At 51.4% G+C, this 20,517-nt stretch overlaps 1 protein-coding gene across 1 annotated transcript in view; it reads left to right on the top strand.

Moving 5' to 3' along the window:
- Positions 1-19,808, top strand: part of LOC147120749 (mannose-1-phosphate guanylyltransferase regulatory subunit alpha-A-like) — a 95,123-nt gene extending 75,315 nt beyond the window's left edge. The window contains 3 exon segments of the mRNA XM_085984251.1: positions 15,880-15,972; positions 17,952-18,120; positions 18,730-19,808. Of these exon segments, the coding sequence (XP_085840377.1) occupies positions 15,880-15,972; positions 17,952-18,120; positions 18,730-18,830 (363 nt within the window). The 3' untranslated portion in view covers positions 18,831-19,808.
- The last annotated feature ends 709 nt before the right edge of the window (positions 19,809-20,517 follow it).

Here is a 20,517-nt window from a genome sequence, read left to right as displayed (position 1 = left end):
CTCGCTGCGTAAAAAAGTTCTTATGTCGCCTTTGGTTCTTCTGCCAATCACCTTAAATCTGTGCCCTCTGGTTCTCGACCCTTCTGCCAATGGGAACAGTTTCTCTCTATCTACTCTGTCCAGACCCCTCATGATTTTGATCACCTCTATCAAATCTCCTCTCAACCTTCTCTGCTCCAAGGAGAACAACCCCAGCTTCTCCAGTCTAGCCACGTAACTGAAGTCCCTCATCCCTGGAACCATTCTTGTAAATCTTTTCTGCACCCTCTCTAAGGCCTTCACATCCTTCCTAAAGTGCAGTGCCCAGAATTGGGAGGTATTGCTTCAGTTGTACAAGGTATTGGTGAGACCGCACCTGGAATACTGCGTACAGTTTTGGTGTCCATACTTAAGAAAAGACATACTTGCTCTCGAGTCAGTACAAAGAAGGTTCACTCGGTTAATCCCGAGGATGAGGGGATGGACATATGAGGAGAGGTTGAGTAGATTGGGATTCTACTCATTGGAGTTCAGAAGAATGAGAGGCGATCTTATTGAAACATATAAGATTGTGAAGGGGTTGGATCGGGTGGATGCGGGGAGGATGTTCCCGATGATGGGTGAAACTAGAACTAGGGGGCATAGTCTTAGAATAAGGGGCTGCTCTTTCAAAACTGAGATGAGGAGGAACTACTTCACTCAGAGGGTGGTAGGTCCATGGAATATGCTGCCCCAAAAAGCTGTCGAAGCTACATCATTACATAAATTTATAACAGAAATAGACAGTTTCCTAGAAGAAAAGGGAATTAAGGGTTACGGGGAGCGGGCAGGAATTTGGACATGAGTCTAGGTTCGGATCAGACATGGCCCTGTGGGTAGCGGAGCGGGCCCAGGGGCCATGTAGCCTGATCCTGCTCCTATTTCGTGTGTCTAATTCTGTTAGATTCAGGAGATGGTTCTGGGATAGTGGATTGGCGGTTAGGATCAGATCAGCCATGATCTTATTGAATGGCGGAGCAGACTCGAGGGGCCGATTGGCCTACTCCTGCTCCTATTTCTTATGTGCTCCAGTTGAGGCTGAACCAGTGTTTTATAAAGGTTCATCATAACTTCTACACTTTTGTACTCTGTGCCTCTATTTATGAAGCCCAGAATCCCATAAGCTTTTTTAACCACTTTCTCAACCTGCCCTGCCACCTTCAACGATTTGTGCACATATACCCCCAGGTCTCTCTGTTCATGCACCCCCTTTAGGATTGTGCCCTTTAGTTTATATCGCCTTTCCTCGTTCTTCCTACCAAAATGTATCACTTCACACTTTACTGCGTTAAATTTCATCTGCCACGTGTCCGCCCATTCCACCAGCCTGTCTGTGTCTTCCTGAAGTCTATCACTATCCTCCTCACTGTTCACTGTATTTCCAAGTTTTGTGTCAACTGCAAATTTTGAAATTGTGCCCTGTACACCCACACCCAGTCATTAATATATATCAAGAAAAGCAGTGGTCCTAGAACCGACCCCTGGGGAACACCACTGTATACCTTCCTCCAGTCCGAGAAACAACCGTTCACCACTACTCTCTGTTTCCTGTCACTTAGCCAATTCCATATCCATGCTGCCACTGTCCCTGTTACTCCATGGGATTCAATTTTACTGGCAAGCCTGTTATGTGGCACTTTATCAAACGCCTTTTGGAACTCCATGTACACCGCCTCAACCGCATTACCCTCATCAACCCTCTTTGTTACCTGATCAAAAAACTCAATCAAGTTACTATAACACGATTTGCATTTAACAAATCCATGCTGGCTTTCCTTAATTAATGCTCACTTGTCCAACTGACTGTTAATTTTGTCCCTGATTATTGTTTCTAAAAGCTTCCCCACTCCCGAGGTTAAACTGACTGGCCTGTACTTGCTGGGTTTATCTTTACACCCTTTTTTGAACAATGGTGTAACATTTGCAATTCTCCAGTCCTCTGGCTCCACCCCCGTATCTATGGAGGATTGGAAGATTATGGCCAGTACCTCCACGATTTCCTCCTTCACTTCCCTCAGCATCCGAGGATGCATCCCATCCGGTCCTGGTGATTTATCTACTTCAAGTACAGCCAACCTTTCTAATACCTCCTCTTTATCAATTTTTATCCCATCCAGTATCTCCTCTACCTCCTCCTTTACTGTGTCTATGGCAGCATCTTCTTCCTTGGTGAGGACAGATGCAAAGTACTCATTTAGTACCTCAGCCATACCCTCTGCCTCCATGTGTAGGTCTCCTTTTTGGTCCCTAATTGGCCCCACCCCTCCTCTTACTACCCGTTTACTATTTATATGCCTGTAGTGTCAGACATGACTCAGCAGGCAGCACGTTCACCTGAGTCAGAAGGTTGTGGATTCAAGTCCCACTACAGAGACTTGAGCACAAAAATCTAGACTGACATTCCCAGTGCAGTACTGAGGGAGCGCCGCACTGTCGGAGGGGCAGCACTGAGGGAGCGCCGCACTGTCGGAGGGGCAGCACTGAGGGAGCGCCGCACTGTCGGAGGGGCAGCACTGAGGGAGCGCCGCACTGTCGGAGGGGCAGCACTGAGGGAGCGCCGCACTGTCGGAGGGGCAGCACTGAGGGAGCGCCGCACTGTCAGAGGTGCCATCTTTCGGATGAGACGTTAAACCAAGGCCCCGTCTGCTCTTTCAGGTGGACATAAAAGATCCCATGGCACTATTTCGAAGAAGAGCAAGGTGTTAAGTCCGTGAATGATTGAGACACGGACCAGCAGGAGTGAAAACAAACAAGTCTTTACTGGTCGAAATCAATAGTGAAAACTAACAAACAGAGGCTCTCTAGCACCTTTTATACAGGGGTGGTCACTGCCGGTACTGCAGTCCGAGACCAGTTATTCTCTTAAAGGTACATACACAACAATTCCTCCCCTTTTAGATAAACAGTACATAACATTCATTTAACAACTAATGATAACGAATTACAATTACAATTACGGTTGCTAGATACATTGGTTAAGTGATGCGCTATCAATTACTCATAAAAGACTGAGAGTTAAGAGAGTAACTAAAGGCTTTTATTAACAAAAGAATGAAGGTCTGCCTCGAGTGGTCGACCGGTCCAGAATACAAAGGGGCTGGGGCGCAGTCACCTTTATACTTGGACTTGTGGGAGGAGTCAGCCGAGGCATGTCCAGGCATGTACACAGTGGAATACAAACAGTGGTTTACCACATTCACCCCTTGTTTAAAATTGAGTCCGGCGGGGTGAAGTGTATTAAAAGTTAGTGTATTGGAGTCTCTCCGGAGGTCTTGTCTGCCGCTGTGATCGGCGTGGCGACGGCAGGGGTAGTGGAGCTTCCGGCGTCGAGTCCCGCGTAGGCTGTGGCACAGGCGTGTCGTCCTCGTAGGTGTCGAGCAGGTCGCTGGGCCCAGGCCTGCCGTCTGCTGGGGCTGGATATCGGATCGTGGGGGGGGGGGGGGGGGGGGGTGGGGTGGTGGTAGTGAGTAGTGGGTTACTGCGGCCCCCGAGGGTGCAAGGTCTCTTATGGAGACTGTGTCCTCCCGTCCGTCCGGGTATGCAATGTAAGCATACTGGGGGTTGGCGTGGAGGAGGTCGACCCTCTCGACCAGGGGGTTCGTTTTATGGGTCCTCACGTGCCTTCTCAGTAGGACCGGCCCTGGGGACGTCAGCCATGGCGGTAGCGATGTCCCCGATGTGGACTTCCTTGGGAAGACAAACATTTTCTCATGAGGGGTGGCGTTAGTGGCAGTGCAGAGCAGTGACCGAATAGAGTGGAGCGCATCGGGGAGCACATCCTGCCAGCGGGAGGTTGGAAGGTCCCTAGACTTTAAGGCTAGCAGGGCGGCCTTCCAAACTGTCGCATTTTCTCTTTCCACCTGTCCGTTCCCCCGGGGGTTGTAACTAGTGGTCCTGCTTGTGGCAATACCCCTAGTTAGCAGGTACTGACGGAGTTCGTCGCTCATAAACGATGAGCCCCGGTCGCTATGGATATAGCTGGGGAAACCGAACAGGGTGAAGAGGTCGTTCAGACATTTAATGACCGTGGCACTGGTCATGTCCGGGCAGGGGATGGCGAACGGGAAACGGGAGTACTCATCAATAATATTGAGGAAGTACACATTGCGGTCGGAGGAGGGGAAGAGGCCCTTTAAAATCAACGCTCAGGCGCTCGAAGGGGCGAGTGGCTTTTATCAGGTGGGCCCTGTCTGGTCTATAGAAGTGCGGTTTGCACTCAGCGCAGACTTGGCAGTTCCTGGTCATGGTCCTGACCTCCTCAATAGAGTAAGGCAGGTTGCGGGCCTTGATGAAGTGGAACAACCTGGTGACCCCCGGGTGGCAGAGGTCATTGTGGAGGGCCCGCAGTCTTATCGATCTGCGCGCTGGCGCAGGTGCCACGCGATAGCGCATCCGGGGGTTCATTGAGCTTCCCGGGCCGGTACAAGATCTCGTAATTGTAGGTGGAAAGTTCGATTCTCCACCTCAAGATCTTGTCATTTTTGATTTTGCCCCTCTGCTTGTTGTTAAACATGAAAGCAACTGAACGCTGGTCAGTGAGCAGGGTAAATCGTTTTCCGGCCAGGTAGTGCCTCCAATGACGCACAGCCTCCACAATCGCCTGGGCCTCCTTCTCAACAGCGGAGTGTCTGGTCTCCGGGCTTTGGAGGGTTTGTGAAAAGAAGGCCACGGGTCTCCCCGCCTGATTGAGGGTAGCGGCCAGGGCAAAGTCGGACGCGTCGCTTTCCAACTGGAAGGGGATGGATTCGTCCACTGTGTGCATGGTGGCTTTGGCAATGTCTTCCTTGATACAGTGGAAGGCTAAGCGGGCCTCTGCCGTCAAGGGAAAAGAGGCGGACTTGATCAGCGGATGGGCCTTGTCCGCATAGTAGGGGACCCACTGGGCATAATAGGAGAAAAACCCTAGGCACCTCTTCAGGGCCTTGAGGCAGTGGGGCAGTGGGAGTTCCATAAGGGGACGCATCCGGTCGGGGCCGGGGCCGATGACTCAGTGTTCCATAACACAGCCAAGGATGGCGAGGCGGTTTGTGCGGAATATGCACTTCTCCTTGTTATATGTCAGGTTCAGGAGTTGGGCGGTGCGGAGGAATTTTGCGAGGTTTGCGTCATGGTCCTGCAAGTCACGGCCGCAGATGGTCACATTGTCCAGATATGGGAAAGTGGCCTGCAACGCATTTTGATCTACCATCCGGTCCATCTCCCTTTGGAAGACGGAGACCCCGTTAGTGACGCCAAAGGGAACCCTAAGGAAGTGATAGAGGCGGCCGTTTGCCTCAAAGGCAGTATACTGGCGGTCCTCAGGGCGGATAGGGAGCTGGTGGTACGCTGATTTCAGGTCAATGGTCAAGAAGACGCGGTACTGCGCGATCTGGTTGACCATATCAGCTATGCGGGGGAGTAGGTAGGCGTCCAGCAGGGTGTAGCGATTTATTGTCTGGCTGTAGTCGATGACCAGGCGCTGCTTCTCGCCGGTCTTAACGACCACAACCTGGGCTCGCCAGGGGCTGGTGCTGCCCTCAATAATCCCTTCCTTCAGGAGCCGCTCCACTTCGGTTTTAATGAAAACCCTGTCCCCGGCACTGTATCGCCTGCTCTTTGTGGCGATGGGCTTACAGTCGGGGGTGAGGTTAGCAAACAGTGGGGGGGGGGGGGGTGACTCTGAGTGTGGAGAGGTTGCACCTGGTGCGCGGCGGGCAATTTGGGAGCTGCTGGCTGCGGACTGAGTGGGGGTAGGGGTCCACCGTACGCCATCGTAACACTTTTAAGGTGGCACTGAAAACCTAACCCCAGCAGGACGGCAGCGCAGAGGTCGGGCAGGACCAGAAGTTTAAAATGATCGTACACGGTCCCGTCTACTACGAGTGTCACTACGCAGTAGCCGCCGATGTCCGCCGACTGGGACTCGGAGGCCATAGAAATCCGCTGGTGCGCAGGCAGGACTGGGAGAGAGCAACGCTGCACCGTGTCGGGGTGGATGAAGCCCTCCGTGCTCCCAGAGTCAAAAAGGCAGATTGTATCGTGGCCATTTACCTTAATGTCCATTGTGGAACTGGCCAGCTGGTGCGGTCTCGCTTGGTCCAGTGTAACGGATGCCAGCGTAGGGGTCGGTGTGTCGCTGCGGGTATCAGATGAGGCGGTGTTGGGGGCCTGCTGCGTTCCGGCTGTCGTCCAAGATGGCGGCGTCCATGATCCCCATGTGGCTGGAGGCATCCAAAATGGCTGCTGTACCGGTGGTTCGCACATGGCCGGGGAGGCCCAAGATGGCGGCCCGCATGGCCCACACGCGGCGCTGCTGGGGCCCTGCAGACGTTGGTGTAGTGTCCCTTCTTCCCGCAGCCCGAGCAGATCGCGTTTTTCGCCGGGCAGCGCGCTCTGGGGTGTTTTGCCTGGCCACAGAAGTAGCATTTCTGGCCTTGGGACACTGCTGTGGTAGTTGGGCCGTTGCTGGGTTGTGGCTGGGGTGGCACGGCGCTATGAGGCGGTCCTACCGTGTCCCAGGCTGTCATTCCCCGCGGCGTCCACGGTGCAGAGTAGGCATCCATGCCCCGGTAGGCTGCATCCAGTGATAGTGCGAGTTCAGAGGCCTTGTTGAGGTCGAGGTCACTCTGCTCCAGCAGTCGCTGTCGGGTGTAATTGGATCTGTGGCCCGCTACAAAAGCGTCCCGGATAAGTTCCTCTGTGTACACGGCGGCCTTTACATCCTTACAACCACAGGCCCGGCCAAGCACAGACAGTGCCTGAAGGTATTCCACGGTCGATTCCCCAGGTTGTTGTTTACGACTCCCCAGGAGGTGCCTGGCGTACACTTCGTTCACTGGGCGCGTGTACTGGTCCTTGAGGAGCTTGATAGCGTCCGCGTACGAGGTCGCGTCTTGGATGACCGAGTACACTCGGTGGTTCACTTTGGAGGTCAGGACATCCAGTTTGTCCTCGTCCGATTTGATTGCTGCGGAGGCGGTCAGGAATTTTTCGAAACACTTAAGCCAGTGAGTAAACTTGGTGGATGAGTCCGCCTCCCGATGATCTAAGTCCAGGCATGCTGGTGTGAGGATCTTCTCCATTATAAAAATTTTGTTAATAAAATTGATGCGCTATCAATTACTCATAAAAGACTGAGAGTTAAGAGAGTAACTAAAGGCTTTTATTAACAGAAGAATGAAGGTCTGCCTCGAGTGGTCGACCGGTCCAGAATACAAAGGGCTGGGGAGCAGTCACCTTTATACTGGGACTTGTGGGAGGAGTCAGCCGAGGCATGTCCAGGCATGTACACAGTGGAATACAAACAGTGGTTTACCACATTAAGTTTAAGCAATTATAAGTTCAGTCTTTGAGGAGGCTTCCTTATTCTGTCTGGATAACGCCTCTTTGGGGTATCAGGTTCTTCTGGCAATGTTGCGTCGGGATCAATGTCGTTGTTTGGTTCATCTGCTTCCAATATTACCGGTTCTGCGGTAGCTGCAATTGGAACGTCGATTTCATTACCAGGTGTATCAGATCGTGGTGTGGAGTTGACGTTTTCCAGTGACTCTAGAATCTGGTCAGCGTGGCGTCTTACAATGCTCTCCCCAACGTCCACGGTATACATGAGAGGTCCTTGTCGTGTACAAATCGTTACTGGCTGCCATTTCTCAGTGCGGTAGTCCCGGGCCAAAACTGGTTGACCTATCTTAAAACTCCTGGTCGGCCTTTCATTCATATTCTGAAACTGCCTGTTCTCCACATCTCTTCGGACGTTTGGCTTAACCAAATCCAAGCGGCATCGTAGTCTTCGATTGAAGAACATCATGGCTGGAGTTTGGTTGGTAACCGCATGTGTCGCATTCCGGTAGGCAAACAAGAAGTTGTCCACCTTGTGTTGTAGGGGTATATCTTCATTACACATTGCCTTGATAGCCTTCTTGAAAGTTTGGACAAACCTCTCGGCCAATCCATTAGTGGCTGGATGATATGGGGCAGATGTGTAATGCTTAACGCCATTGTTCTTTAAGAACCTCTGGAACTCTTCAGACACAAACGGTGGTCCATTGTCAGAGCAAATCTGTTCAGGCAGCCCATTCCTGGCGAATATGGTTCGCAAAACTGAGATAGTTTTTTCCGTGGTGGTTGAGGACATTTTTATTACCTCTGGCCACTTTGAATGTGCATCCACCGCAATTAAAAACATCGAGTCCATGAAGGGACCAGCAAAATCAATGTGCACCCGTTGCCATGGAGATGAGGGCCACACCCATGGATGCAGAGGAGCTTGTGGTGGGGCGTTTTGGACCTTCTGGCATCCTGCACAGCTCTTGGTCATCTCTTCGATTTCTCTATCGATTCCCGGCCACCACACAAACGCTCTGGCTAAGTTCTTCATTTTTACCCCACCCAGATGACCCTCATGAAGCTCATTGAGCACTCTATCCGTCAACTTAGGTGGAATTACTACTCTGGATCCACACATCAAGGTTCCTCTGCACACTGACAGCTGTTCTCTTCTCAGCGAGAATGCTGGCAGCAGTGGTTCGCCATGTGCTGGCCATCCCTTCACCGTTAAATCATAGACCCGTGATAGTGTCGGGTCATTCCGTGTTTCCTTTTCTATGTTTGCATTCGTCACAGGGAGACATTCGACTATGGTCGAGTGGAATAACTCCATTGGATCCACTGCAAGGTCGTCTTCTTCCACCGTCGGCAACGGTAGGCGTGCCAATCCATCAGCATTTCCATGCTATTTAGTTCCTTTGTACTCGATGTCATATTGGTGTGCCCCTAGGAAAAGGGACCATCTCTGCAGCCGTTGTGCCGTCATTATCGGTACGCCCTTCTGAGGGTTGAAAATGGAGACGAGGTTGATGATCAGTTAGTAGAGTAAATTTTTGACCGTGCAGATAGTGATTGAACTTCTTCACCCCCTACACTAGGCTGAGGGCCTCTGTCAATCTGGGCGTAGTTACGCTCAGCAGAAGTTAACGAGCGTGACGCAAAAGCTATCGGCCTCTCTAAACCATCAAGGAATTTATGTGACTGTACCGCCCCAATGCCATAGGGAGACGCATCACACGCCAGCCTGATCGGCAGTGCTGGGTTGTAGTGAGCCAATACTTCCCTTGAAGTGATTAAGTCCTTACTCTTCTGAAAAGCACGCTTACAATCATCGTTCCATTTCCACGCTACCCCCGTTCGTAGCAGGGCGTTCAGTGGGTGCAGAATTGTCGACAAATTCGGCAAAAACTTATGATAGTAATTCACCAATCCGAGGAATGACCTCAGTTGCGACACATTTTCAGGCACTAGGGCCTTAACAACCGCTTCAATTTTGTCAGGGGACTTATGTAACCCCTCTTCATCAATCACGTGGCCACAATACGATATCTGTTTCTTAAAAAATTCGCCCTTGGGGCGGTTGGCTCGCAGCCCATGTTCCCGTAGTCTAGTGAGCACCTGTTCTAGGTTGTTAAGGTGTTCACTGTCATCTTCACCTGTCACAAGGATGTCGTCCAAGTAACACTGAGTCCCCGGAATCCCTTGCAGGACTTGTTCCATCGCTCTTTGCCATATCGCCGGAGCCGATGCTACTCCGAATACCAATCGATGATACTGGTAAAGACCTTTGTGAGTGTTTATCGTGAGATACTTCCTAGAGGACTCTTCAACCTCCATCTGCAAATATGCTTGTGCTAGGTCAATTTTTGTAAAACGCTTCCCTCCAGGCAGTGAGGCGAAGATGTCTTCTATCCTTGGAAGAGGATATTGTACTGTGTGAAGGACAGGGTTCACCGTCACCTTGAAATCCCCACAGATGCAAATCTTCCTTGGCTCTCCGGACTTATTGCTTAACGTTTTCTTCATGACAGGAACGATGGGTGTCGCCCACTCACTCCAGTCGACCTTAGACAACACGCCCGCCTTCTCCAGCTCTGCCTCGACGGCTGGGCGAATTGCATATGGTACCGGTCTTGCTTTGAAAAACTTGGGAACTGCATTCTCTTCTATTTTTATCGAGGCGGTTACGCCTTTAAGCGTGCCCAGTTCTTGTTGAAATACCTCTTTGGCGTTAGCTAAGATTGTTGACAATCGTCCAGGAGTGACGTCTTCATCTTTATTACCATCCACCGTCATTGCATGAATGGAATGTCAATCTAAGTTTATCTTCCTGATCCATTCCCGTCCCAATAACGGTGGTCCACCATTTGGCAGTATGTAGAGATACAATTTCCGTATTTTCTTGCCATTGTATTCGACAGGCACCCTTATTTTTCCTCTGGGGTATACTTTTTGCCCCGTATACGTCGTCAAGACGATGGATGTCTCTCTCAAGGGTATGTGTGAAAATAGCCGCTCGTAGTCTCGTTGATTCATGACGGTTAGCGCTGATCCTGTATCCAATTCCATTTTAACTTGGGACCCTGCTATCGTGAGGGTGACCCAAATGGTTCAGTGAACCTCTTTTGCGATTACATTGTGAAGTTTGAGACAGCTTAGTCTCCTGTTTCCGGATTCACTATCGCTCATCTGGTCTTCGGAACTACTGTCCGTCATCTTTTGTACGGTTCCTTAGTAGCCTTTTTGTTGTCGCTGGTCTTCTTCCCAGACCTGCAAACTCGTGCAATGTGTCCAATCTTCCCGCATTGTCTGCATATTTTGTCTTTGGACCAGCAGTCCTTCTGGTCATGGTTAGTTCTGCCGCAGCGATAACATTTTGCAAATCCCCGTGTCATTTCGTGAGTGCCGTATTCCTGTGGTTTTCGTTGAATTTCTGCAGCTCCCCTGGCTGCTGCTTCATACGATACTGCCACGCTGAAAGCCTTATCTAGCGTCAGCTCTTTTTCTGAGAGTAACTTCTTCTGTGTTCCTTCACTCAGGAGTCCACAGACAAATTTGTCCCGTAGGGTATCTGCCAGTCCTGCTCCGAACTGGCAGTGCTTTGATAGCTTGCGTAGTTCCGTAAGATACTCAACATTGCTCTCATCTTTGTGCTGAGTTCTCCTGTGGAATTTAAATCTTTCTGCTATCAACAGCGGTGCAGGGTTTAAGTGTTCTTGTAGGACAGCAACAATTTCATTAAAACTCTTCGCCTTCGGTTTGGCTGGAGTAATCAGGTCCCGCAATAGGCCGTACGTTCTAGCGCCCATTAAGTTTAGCAATATCGATGCCTTTTTCCCCTCCGCTATTTCGTTTGCCTCGAAATATACCTCAACTCTTTCCACATATGTGGTCCAGTCGTCTAATGTATTATCAAAAGCAGTGATACAGCCAGTCTTCGGCATCTTGCAAATCTAAAATGGCGCCTCCCACGCTTTGCCTTCTTCCCCGCTGTTGTTAGCGCTGCTTTCCACGGTTTCTTGCGCGTTAAATATTGATTCTTTTTCTTTTATTATTTTCCCGTCGTGGAGCGGACCCTCTGGGACACTTCCCTCCCTCTTCTTAGGTCCGAATGCTGCCCGGCTTCGAAGCACCGGCCGCGCCCTGTGTGTTCCACCCTCTCTCTCTTTGCTTCCCGACTCGCTGCCCGGCCCCGTTGAAAAGCCACCCGATCGAGCTTCAGCCCGCCGCAGCCCAGGAAGGATCAGAGCACTACCTGCCACCAGCCCGATTAGCTGAAAAACCACAGACCGAGGAACCCAGCCTGGCTCTGGACAGTCTCTCCTGCAAGTTTTCAAACCGATGATCGACGGTCGACGCCCGTTTCTCGAGTTTCTTTGGACTCTTTTTTTTCTTTCCTCTGGCTCCAACCTTCAACAACGTCGTCTGAGGTGCTGCCGAGTTGCAGGTATGTTCGTTTCTTACTCGTCGCCAGTGTTAAGTCCGTGAATGATTGAGACACGGACCAGCAGGAGTGAAAACAAACAAGTCTTTACTGGTGGAAGTCAATAGTGAAACTAATAAACAGAGGCTCTCTAGCGCCTTTTATACAGGGGTGGTCACTGCCGGTACTGCAGTCTGAGACCAGTTATTCTCTTAAAGGTACATACACAACACAAGGGAGTTATCCCAATATTTATCCCTCAATCCACAACGAAAACAGATTAACTGGTCATTATCACATTGCTGTTTGTGGGAGCTTGCTGTGCACAGTGGTTGTGAAGAAAGAAAGACTTGCATTTATATAGCGCCTTTCACGACCACTGGATGTCTCGAAGTGCTTTACAGCCAATGAAGTACTTTTGAAGTGGAGTCACTGTTGTAATGTGGGAAACGCGGCAGCCAATTTGCGCACAGCAAGCTCCCACACACAGCAATGTGATAAATGACCAGATCATCTGTTTTAGTGATGTTGGTTGAGGGATAAATATTGGCCCAGGACACCGGGGAGAACTCCCCCTGCTCTTCTTCGAAATAGTGCCTGGGGATCTTTTACGTCCACCCGAGAGAGCAGACGGGGCCTCGGTTTAACGTCTCATCCGAAAGACGGCACCTCCGACAGTGCAGCACTCCCTCAGCACTGCACTGGAGCGCCAGCCTAGCTTTATGTGCTCAAGTCCCTGGAGTGGGACTTGAACCCACAACCTTCTGACTCAGAGGTGAGTGAAAGGCGCTATACAAATGCACGTCTTTCTTTCTTTTAGAAGACTTTTGGATTTCCTTTTATGTTAGCTGCCATTCTATTCTCATACCCTCTCTTTGCCCCTCACTTCTCCTCTGACCTTTCTATATTTAGCCTGATTCTCAGATGTATTTGCAACCTGACATCTGTCATACACACTCTTTCTCTGCTTCATCATATTCTCTATCTGTTTTGTCATCCAGGGAGCCCTGACTTTCCCCCTAGTGGGAATGTACCTGAACTATTTCCTCTTTAAAGGCAGCCCATTGTTCCATCAGTTTTGCCTGCCCAGGCCAGATCCGTTTTCATCCCACTGAAATTGGCCTTCGCCCAGTTAAACATTTTTACTCTAGATTGCTCCCTGTCCTTTTCCATAGCTAATCTAAACCTTATGATATATGATCACTGTTCCCTAAATGTTCACCCACTGACACTTGCTCCACTTGACCTACCTCATTCCCCAGAACCAAGAGGTGAGGTGGGAGTGACTGCCCTTGACATCAAGGCAGCATTTGATCGAGTGTGGCATCAAGGAGCCCTAGCAAAACTGAAGTCAATGGGAATCAAGGGGAAAACTCTCCATTGGTTGGAATCATACCTAGCACAATGGAAGTTGGCTGTGGTTGTTGGAGGTCATTCATCTCAATCACATGACATCACTGCAGGAGTTCCTCAGGGCAGTGTCCTAGGCCCAACCATCTTCAGCTGTTTCATCAATGACCTTCCCTCCATCATAAGGTCAGAAGTGGGGATGTTCGCTGATGATTGCACACTGTTCAACACCATTCGAGACTCGTCAGATACTGACGCAGTCCGTGTCCATATGCAGCAAGACCTGGACAACATTCAGACTTGGGCTGACAAGTGGCAAGTAACATTCGCACCACACAAGTGCCAGGCAATAACCATCTCCAACAAGCGAGACTCTAACCATCTCCCCTTGACATTCAATGGCATTACCATCGCTGAATCCCCCACTATCAACATCCTGGGGGTTACCATTGATCAGAAACTGAACTGGACCAGCCATATAAATACTGTGGCTACAAGAGCAGGCCAGAGGCTGGGAATTCTGCGGCGAGTGTCTCACCTCCTGACTCCCCAAAGCCTTTCCACCATCTACAAGGCACAAGTCAGGAGTGTGATGGAATACTCTCCACTTGCCTGGATGAGTGCAGCTCCAACAACACTCAAGTAGCTCGACACCATCCAGGATAAAGCAGCCCGCTTGATTTGCACCCCATCCACCACCTTAAACATTCACTCCCTCCACCACCGGCGTACTGTGGCTGCAGTGTGTACCATCTACAAGATGCACTGCAGCAACTCACCAAAGCTCCTTCAACAGCACCTTCCAAACCCGCGACCTCTACCACTTAGAAGGACAAGGGCAGCAGACGCATGGGAACATCACCACCTACAAGTTCCCCTCCAAGTCACACACCATCCTGACTTGGACCTGTATCGCTGTTCCTTCACTGTCGCTGGGCCAAAATCCTGGAACTCCCTTCCTAACAACACTGTGGGTGTACCTACACCATATGGACTGCAGCGGTTCAAGAAGGCGGCTCACCACCATCTTCTCAAGGGCAATTAGGGATGGGCACTAAATGCAGGCCTAGCCAGCGACGCCCACATCCCATCAATGAATAAAAAAAAAAAAATCCAACAATGCCTCCTTCCTCATCGGGCCGGCAACATACTGATCAAGAAAGTTCTCCTGAACACATCAGAAATTCTTCCCCCTCTCTGCCCTTTACACTATTACGATCCCAGTCTATATTAGGATAGTTGAAGTCCCCCATTATCACTGCTCTATAGTTCTTGCACCTCTCTGTAATTTCCCTGTAAATTTGCTCCTCTATCTTTCCCACTAGTTGCTGGTCTATAGAATACACCTAGTAGTGTAATGGCACCTCTATTATTTCTTAACTCTAGCCAAATAGACTCTGTCCTTGACCCCCTCCAGGACATCCTCCCTCTCCAGCACTGTAACATTCTCCTTGACCAATACTGCCACACCACCTCCTATCTTTCCTTCCCTATCTTTCCTGACACTTTATCACCAGGAATATTTAATACCCAATCCTGCCCTTTGTTGAGCCAGGTCTCCGTTATTGCCACAACATCATATTCCCAGGTGGCTATTTCTGCCTGCAGCTCACTTACCTTGTTTACTACGCTTCGTGCGTTCACATACACGCACTGTAAACCCATCTTAGACCATCCTGTATTCTCTCTTAGTCTGACCTAATACCTTACTATGTCTTTCTTTAGTGCTCTCTGCCTCTCCTAATCCTTTGAGCACTTTATTTCCCCTTTCTAATGTTACATCCTGGTGCCCATCCCCCTGCCAAGTTAGTTTAAACCCTCCCCAACAGCACCAGCAAACCTCCCCGCGAGGATATTGGTTCCGGCCCTGTTGAGGTGTAACCCATCCGGCCTGTACAGTTCCCACCTCCCCACAACCAGTCCCAATGCCCCACGAATCTAAAGCCCTCCCTCCTGCACAATCTTTCCAGCCACACATTCATCTGCTCTATTCTCTGATTTCTATACTCACTAACTCATAGCACTGGGAGTAATCCGGCGATTACTACCTTTGAGGTCCTGATTTTGAATCTCTTTCCTAGCTCCCTGAAATCTGCCTGCAGGACCTCATCCCTCTTGCTGCTTATGTCGCTTACTGTCCCACCTATCTTTGTATCATCAGCAAACTTGGATACATTACACTCGGTCCCTTCATCCAAGTCATTAATATAGATTGTAAATAGTTGAGGCCCCAGCACTGATCCCTGTGGCACCCCACTAGTTACAGCCTGCCAACCTGAAAATGATCCGTTTATCCCTACTCTCTGTTTTCTGTCCGTTAACCAACCCTCTATCCATGCTACTATATTACCCCCAACCCCATGAGCCCTTATCTTGTGTAATAACCTTTTATGTGGCACCTTATCGAATGCCTTTTGGAAATCCAAATATACTACATCCACTGGTTCCCCTTTATCTACCCCGCTAGTTACATCCTCAAAAAACTCTAATAAATTTGTCAAACACGATTTCCCTTTCATAAAATCACCCTAATCATGTTATGATTTTCTAAGTGCTCTGATACCACTTCCTGAACAATGGATTCCAGCATTTTCCCGACGACCAATGTCAGACAAACTGGCCTGTAGTTCCCAGTTTTCTCTCCTTTCTTGAATAGCGGGGTTACATTTGCGACTAATCGGCGGGGACGGTTCTAGAATAGAGACCCTCCTGTCGCGGTTCCCCCGTCTCATGCGCCTGTTCTCTGGGCTGACCTTTCCCATGTTTCTGACATTTGTCCACAGCTGGGTCCCAACGTCACCATCAGTACAGGAGTGACAATTGGAGCTGGAGTCCGGGTCCGAGAGTCCATCATCTTACACGGAGCCTCACTGCAGGTAACAGAGCTCAGATCTCTGCCAGCACCGATCGCAGGTTCCACGGACAGCGTGGGGGGCCGCGGGGCTGAGAGTGGGCAAATCTACAGGGCTCCAACATCAGCAACCGCCATCTTTCAATGTGCGCAGAATAAGGGGAAGGGAACATGTAGCATTGTTGTACCCCACACCAGGAAACTTGCACAAAGCACAGCCTTCCCTGCCCCACCTTCCAGGATTCTACACTGGGGAGCATCGTTGGAACCGGAGGACTAGAAAAATCTTGATCCACTGCCAGTGGTATAATAGAGTAAATCTCCCTCTACACTGTCCCATCACACACGCCCAGGGCAGGTACAGCACGGGTTAGATACAGAGTAAAGCTCCCTCTACACTGTCCCATCAAACACTCCCAGGGCAGGTACAGCACGGGTTAGATACAGAGTAAAGCTCCCCCTACACTGTCCCATCAAACACTCCCAGGGCAGGTACAGCACGGGTTAGATACAGAGTAAAGCTCCCTCTACACTGTCCCATCAAACACTCCCAGGGCAGGTACAGCATGGGTTAGATACAGAGTAAAGCTCCCTCTACACTGTCCCATCAAACACTCCCAGGGCAGGTACAGCATGGGTTAGATACAGAGTAAAGCTCCCTCGACACTGTCCCATCAAACACTACCAGGGCAGGTACAGCACGGGTTAGATACAGAGTAAAGCTCCCCCAACACTGTCCCATCAAACACTCCCAGGGCAGGTACAGCACGGGTTAGATACAGAGCAAAGCTCCCCCTACACTGTCCCATCAAACACTCCCAGGGCAGGTACAGCACGTGTTAGATACAGAGTAAAGCTCCCTCTACACTGTCCCATCAAACACTCCCAGGGCAGGTACAGCATGGGTTAGATACAGAGTAAAGCTCCCTCTACACTGTCCCATCAAACACTCCCAGGGCAGGTACAGCACGGGTTACATACAGAGTAAAGCTCCCCCTACACTGTCCCATCAAACACTCCCAGGGCAGGTACAGCACGGGGTAGATACAGAGTAAAGCTCCCTCAACACTGTCCCATCAAACACTCCCAGGGCAGGTACAGCACGGGTTAGATACAGAGCAAAGCTCCCCCTACACTGTCCCATCAAACACTCCCAGGGCAGGTACAGCACGTGTTAGATACAGAGTAAAGCTCCCTCTACACTGTCCCATCAAACACTCCCAGGGCAGGTACAGCACGGGTTAGATACAGAGTAAAGCTGCCCCTACACTGTCCCATCAAACACTCTCAGGGCAGGTACAGCACGGGTTAGTTATAGGGTATAGCTCCCTCTACACTGTCCCATCAAACACTCCCAGGGCAGGTACAGCACGTGTTAGATACAGAGTAAAGCTCCCTCTACACTGTCCCATCAAACACTCCCAGGGCAGGTACAGCATGGGTTAGATACAGAGTAAAGCTCCCTCTACACTGTCCCATCAAACACTCCCAGGGCAGGTACAGCACGGGTTAGATACAGAGTAAAGCTCCCCCGACACTGTCCCATCAAACACTCCCAGGGCAGGTACAGCACGGGTTAGATACAGAGTAAAGCTCCCTCAACACTGTCCCATCAAACACTCCCAGGGCAGGTACAGCACGGGTTAGATACAGAGCAAAGCTCCCCCTACACTGTCCCATCAAACACTCCCAGGGCAGGTACAGCACGTGTTAGATACAGAGTAAAGCTCCCTCTGCACTGTCCCATCAAACACTCCCAGGGCAGGTACAGCATGGGTTAGATACAGAGTAAAGCTCCCTCTACACTGTCCCATCAAACACTCCCAGGGCAGGTACAGCACAGGGTTAGATACAGAGTAAAGCTCCCTCTACACTGTCCCCATCAAACACTCCCAGGGCAGGTACAGCACGGGTTAGATACAGAGTAAAGCTCCCTCTGCACCGGGAATGGGCCCAGGACGTGCGGTGCGGAAGGTGTTTTTGATCATTCTTGCTGGTTTACAGGATCACAGCTGTGTGCTGAACTGCATTGTGGGCTGGGACAGCACCATCGGCAAATGGTCAAGAGTTGAGGGAACCCCCAGTGACCCCAACCCCAACGACCCGTATGCCAAGATCGACAGCGAAACACTCTTCAGTGACGGGAAGCTCAATCCCTCGATAACCATTCTCGGTAAGAACGGACGGTCGTGAGTGAGAGACTGAGAAATGGGAGGATACTGCCCCTCCGACAGCGCGACCCTCCCTTAGTACCGCCCCTCCGACAGCGCGGCGCTCCCTCAGTACCGCCCCTCCGACAGCGCGGCGCTCCCTCAGTACCGCCCCTCCGACAGCGCGGCGCTCCCTCAGTACCGCCCCTCCGACAGCGCGGCGCTCCCTCAGTACCGCCCCTCCGACAGCACGGCGCTCCCTCAGTACCGCCCCTCCGACAGCGCGGCACTCCCTCAGTACCGCCCCTCCGACAGCGCGGCGCTCCCTCAGTACCGCCCCTCCGACAGTGCGGCGCGGCGCTCCCTCAGTACCGCCCCGCCGACAGCGCGGCGCTCCGTCAGTACCGCCCCTCCGACAGCGCGGCGCTCCCTCAGTACCGCCCCTCCGACAGTGCGGCGCTCCCTCAGCACCGCCCCTCCGACCGCGCGGCGCTCCCTCAGCACCGCCCCTCCGACCGCGCGGCGCTCCTTCAGTACCGCTCCTCCGACAGTGCGCCGATCCCGCTGAGCCCACCGCTGACAGCAGTCTGCTTTGTCTCGAGGTTTGACGTGATGCTGTGTCCTCTCTGCAGGGTGTAACGTCAGTATTCCTGCCGAGGTGATCATCCTCAACTCTATTGTCCTTCCTCACAAAGAGCTGAATCGCAGCTTCAAGAACCAGATCATCCTGTAGACACGGAGCCCCGCTCGTCGCTCAGTCTGCAGGCTCGCCGGGAGATGTGCGGCCGTGTGTCGGTATCAGCGGAGCGGAGCAGGCAGCCGTGATTGCACGAAGCACATTTGGGCCTCATTATTTTCATTATGTTATTTTCTAGATATTTCTAAATCTGTGCACTGGATTTTAAATTACGGCAACTGGAAATGGATTTTGGGACAACAGCCCATGTACACTCTCCCCTGTCATGGACTCTACCCACCCATTTAATCTCCTCCCACAGCCCATGTACACTCTACCCCATAAGAACATAAGAAATAGGAGCAGGAGTAGGCCAATCGGCCCCTCGAGCCTGCTCCGCCATTCAATAAGATCATGGCTGATCTGATCCTAACTGCCAATCCACTATCACAGAACCATCTCCTGAATCTAACAGAATTAGACACACGAAATAGGAGCAGGATCAGGCTACACGGCCCTGGGCCCGCTCCGCTACCCACAGGACCATGACCGATCCAAACCTAGACTCATGTCCAAATTCCTGCCCGCTCCCCATAACCCTTAATTCCCTTTACTTCTAGGAAACTGTCTATTTCTGTTTTAAATATATCACAGACTCTACCCACCCATTGAATCTCCTCCCACAGCCCATGGACACTCTCCCCGATCACGGACTCTACCCACCCAGTACCTCCTACCATGGCCGATTTGAGGGCTGAAGGGCCTCTGTTTATCAAATCCTAGCTCAGTTCATCTGTCTGACACCCGGCCTTAGCCCCTGCTCTGCACAGCTGTCAGGGTCACCGTGGTGTGGGGGGGGGGGGGGGCGGCCACGTGGGATGCAGGAATATGAAATTGTTGCAAATTGGTCGAGTGCGGATTTTCTCGAGTGTATCGATCCCCTCATTTAAATTATTATTCCCCCCCCCCCCTTGTTCCTGGTTAGTTTGTGTCAGCACTTTATTCAAATACAGGCACCACTGTCACAAAAACCTTGCACTTTTGTTTTGGTGGAAGGCAGAAGTGAATGATATAAAACTGTTAGTGTGGGGCTATTGAATTGGTGAATGAACTGAGGGATGCAGTGTCCCTTTAAGTGTAGTTAACGAGCCTGTGTCTTTAAATCGCCGTCAGTCCTGAGCTACCGGCAACGTCGGGGAAAGATTATGACTGACTGACTGAAACCGGAACAGTCACGGCGGTGATCCACCTCACACTGTCTGCGATTCCCCCGCACGGTGATGGGACGGGGGGTTCTGTGTCTGCGATTCCCCCGCACGGTGATGGGACGGGGGTCTGTGTCTGCGATTCCCCCGCACGGTGATGGGACGGGGGGTTCTGTGTCTGCGATTCCCCCGCACGGTGATGGGACGGGGATCTATGTCTGCGATTCCCCCGCACGGTGATGGGACGGGGGGTTCTGTGTCTGCGATTCCCCCGCACGGTGATGGGACGCGGGTCTGTGTCTGCGATTCCCCCGCACGGTGATGGGACGCAGGTCTGTGTCTGCGATTCCCCCGCACGGTGATGGGACGGGGGGTTCTGTGTCTGCGATTCCCCCGCACGGTGATGGGACGCGGGTCTGTGTCTGCGATTCCCCCGCACGGTGACGGGACGCGGGTCTGTGTCTGCGATTCCCCCGCACGGTGATGGGACGGGGGTCTGTGTCTGCGATTCCCCCGCACGGTGACGGGACGCGGGTCTG

Source organism: Somniosus microcephalus, chromosome 4 (assembly GCF_052327205.1).
Source record: "Somniosus microcephalus isolate GS21.2 chromosome 4, FLI_Smic_1.0, whole genome shotgun sequence".
Classification (NCBI taxonomy): Eukaryota; Metazoa; Chordata; class Chondrichthyes; order Squaliformes; family Somniosidae; genus Somniosus; species Somniosus microcephalus.
This window is presented reverse-complemented; position numbering and strand designations above follow the sequence as displayed.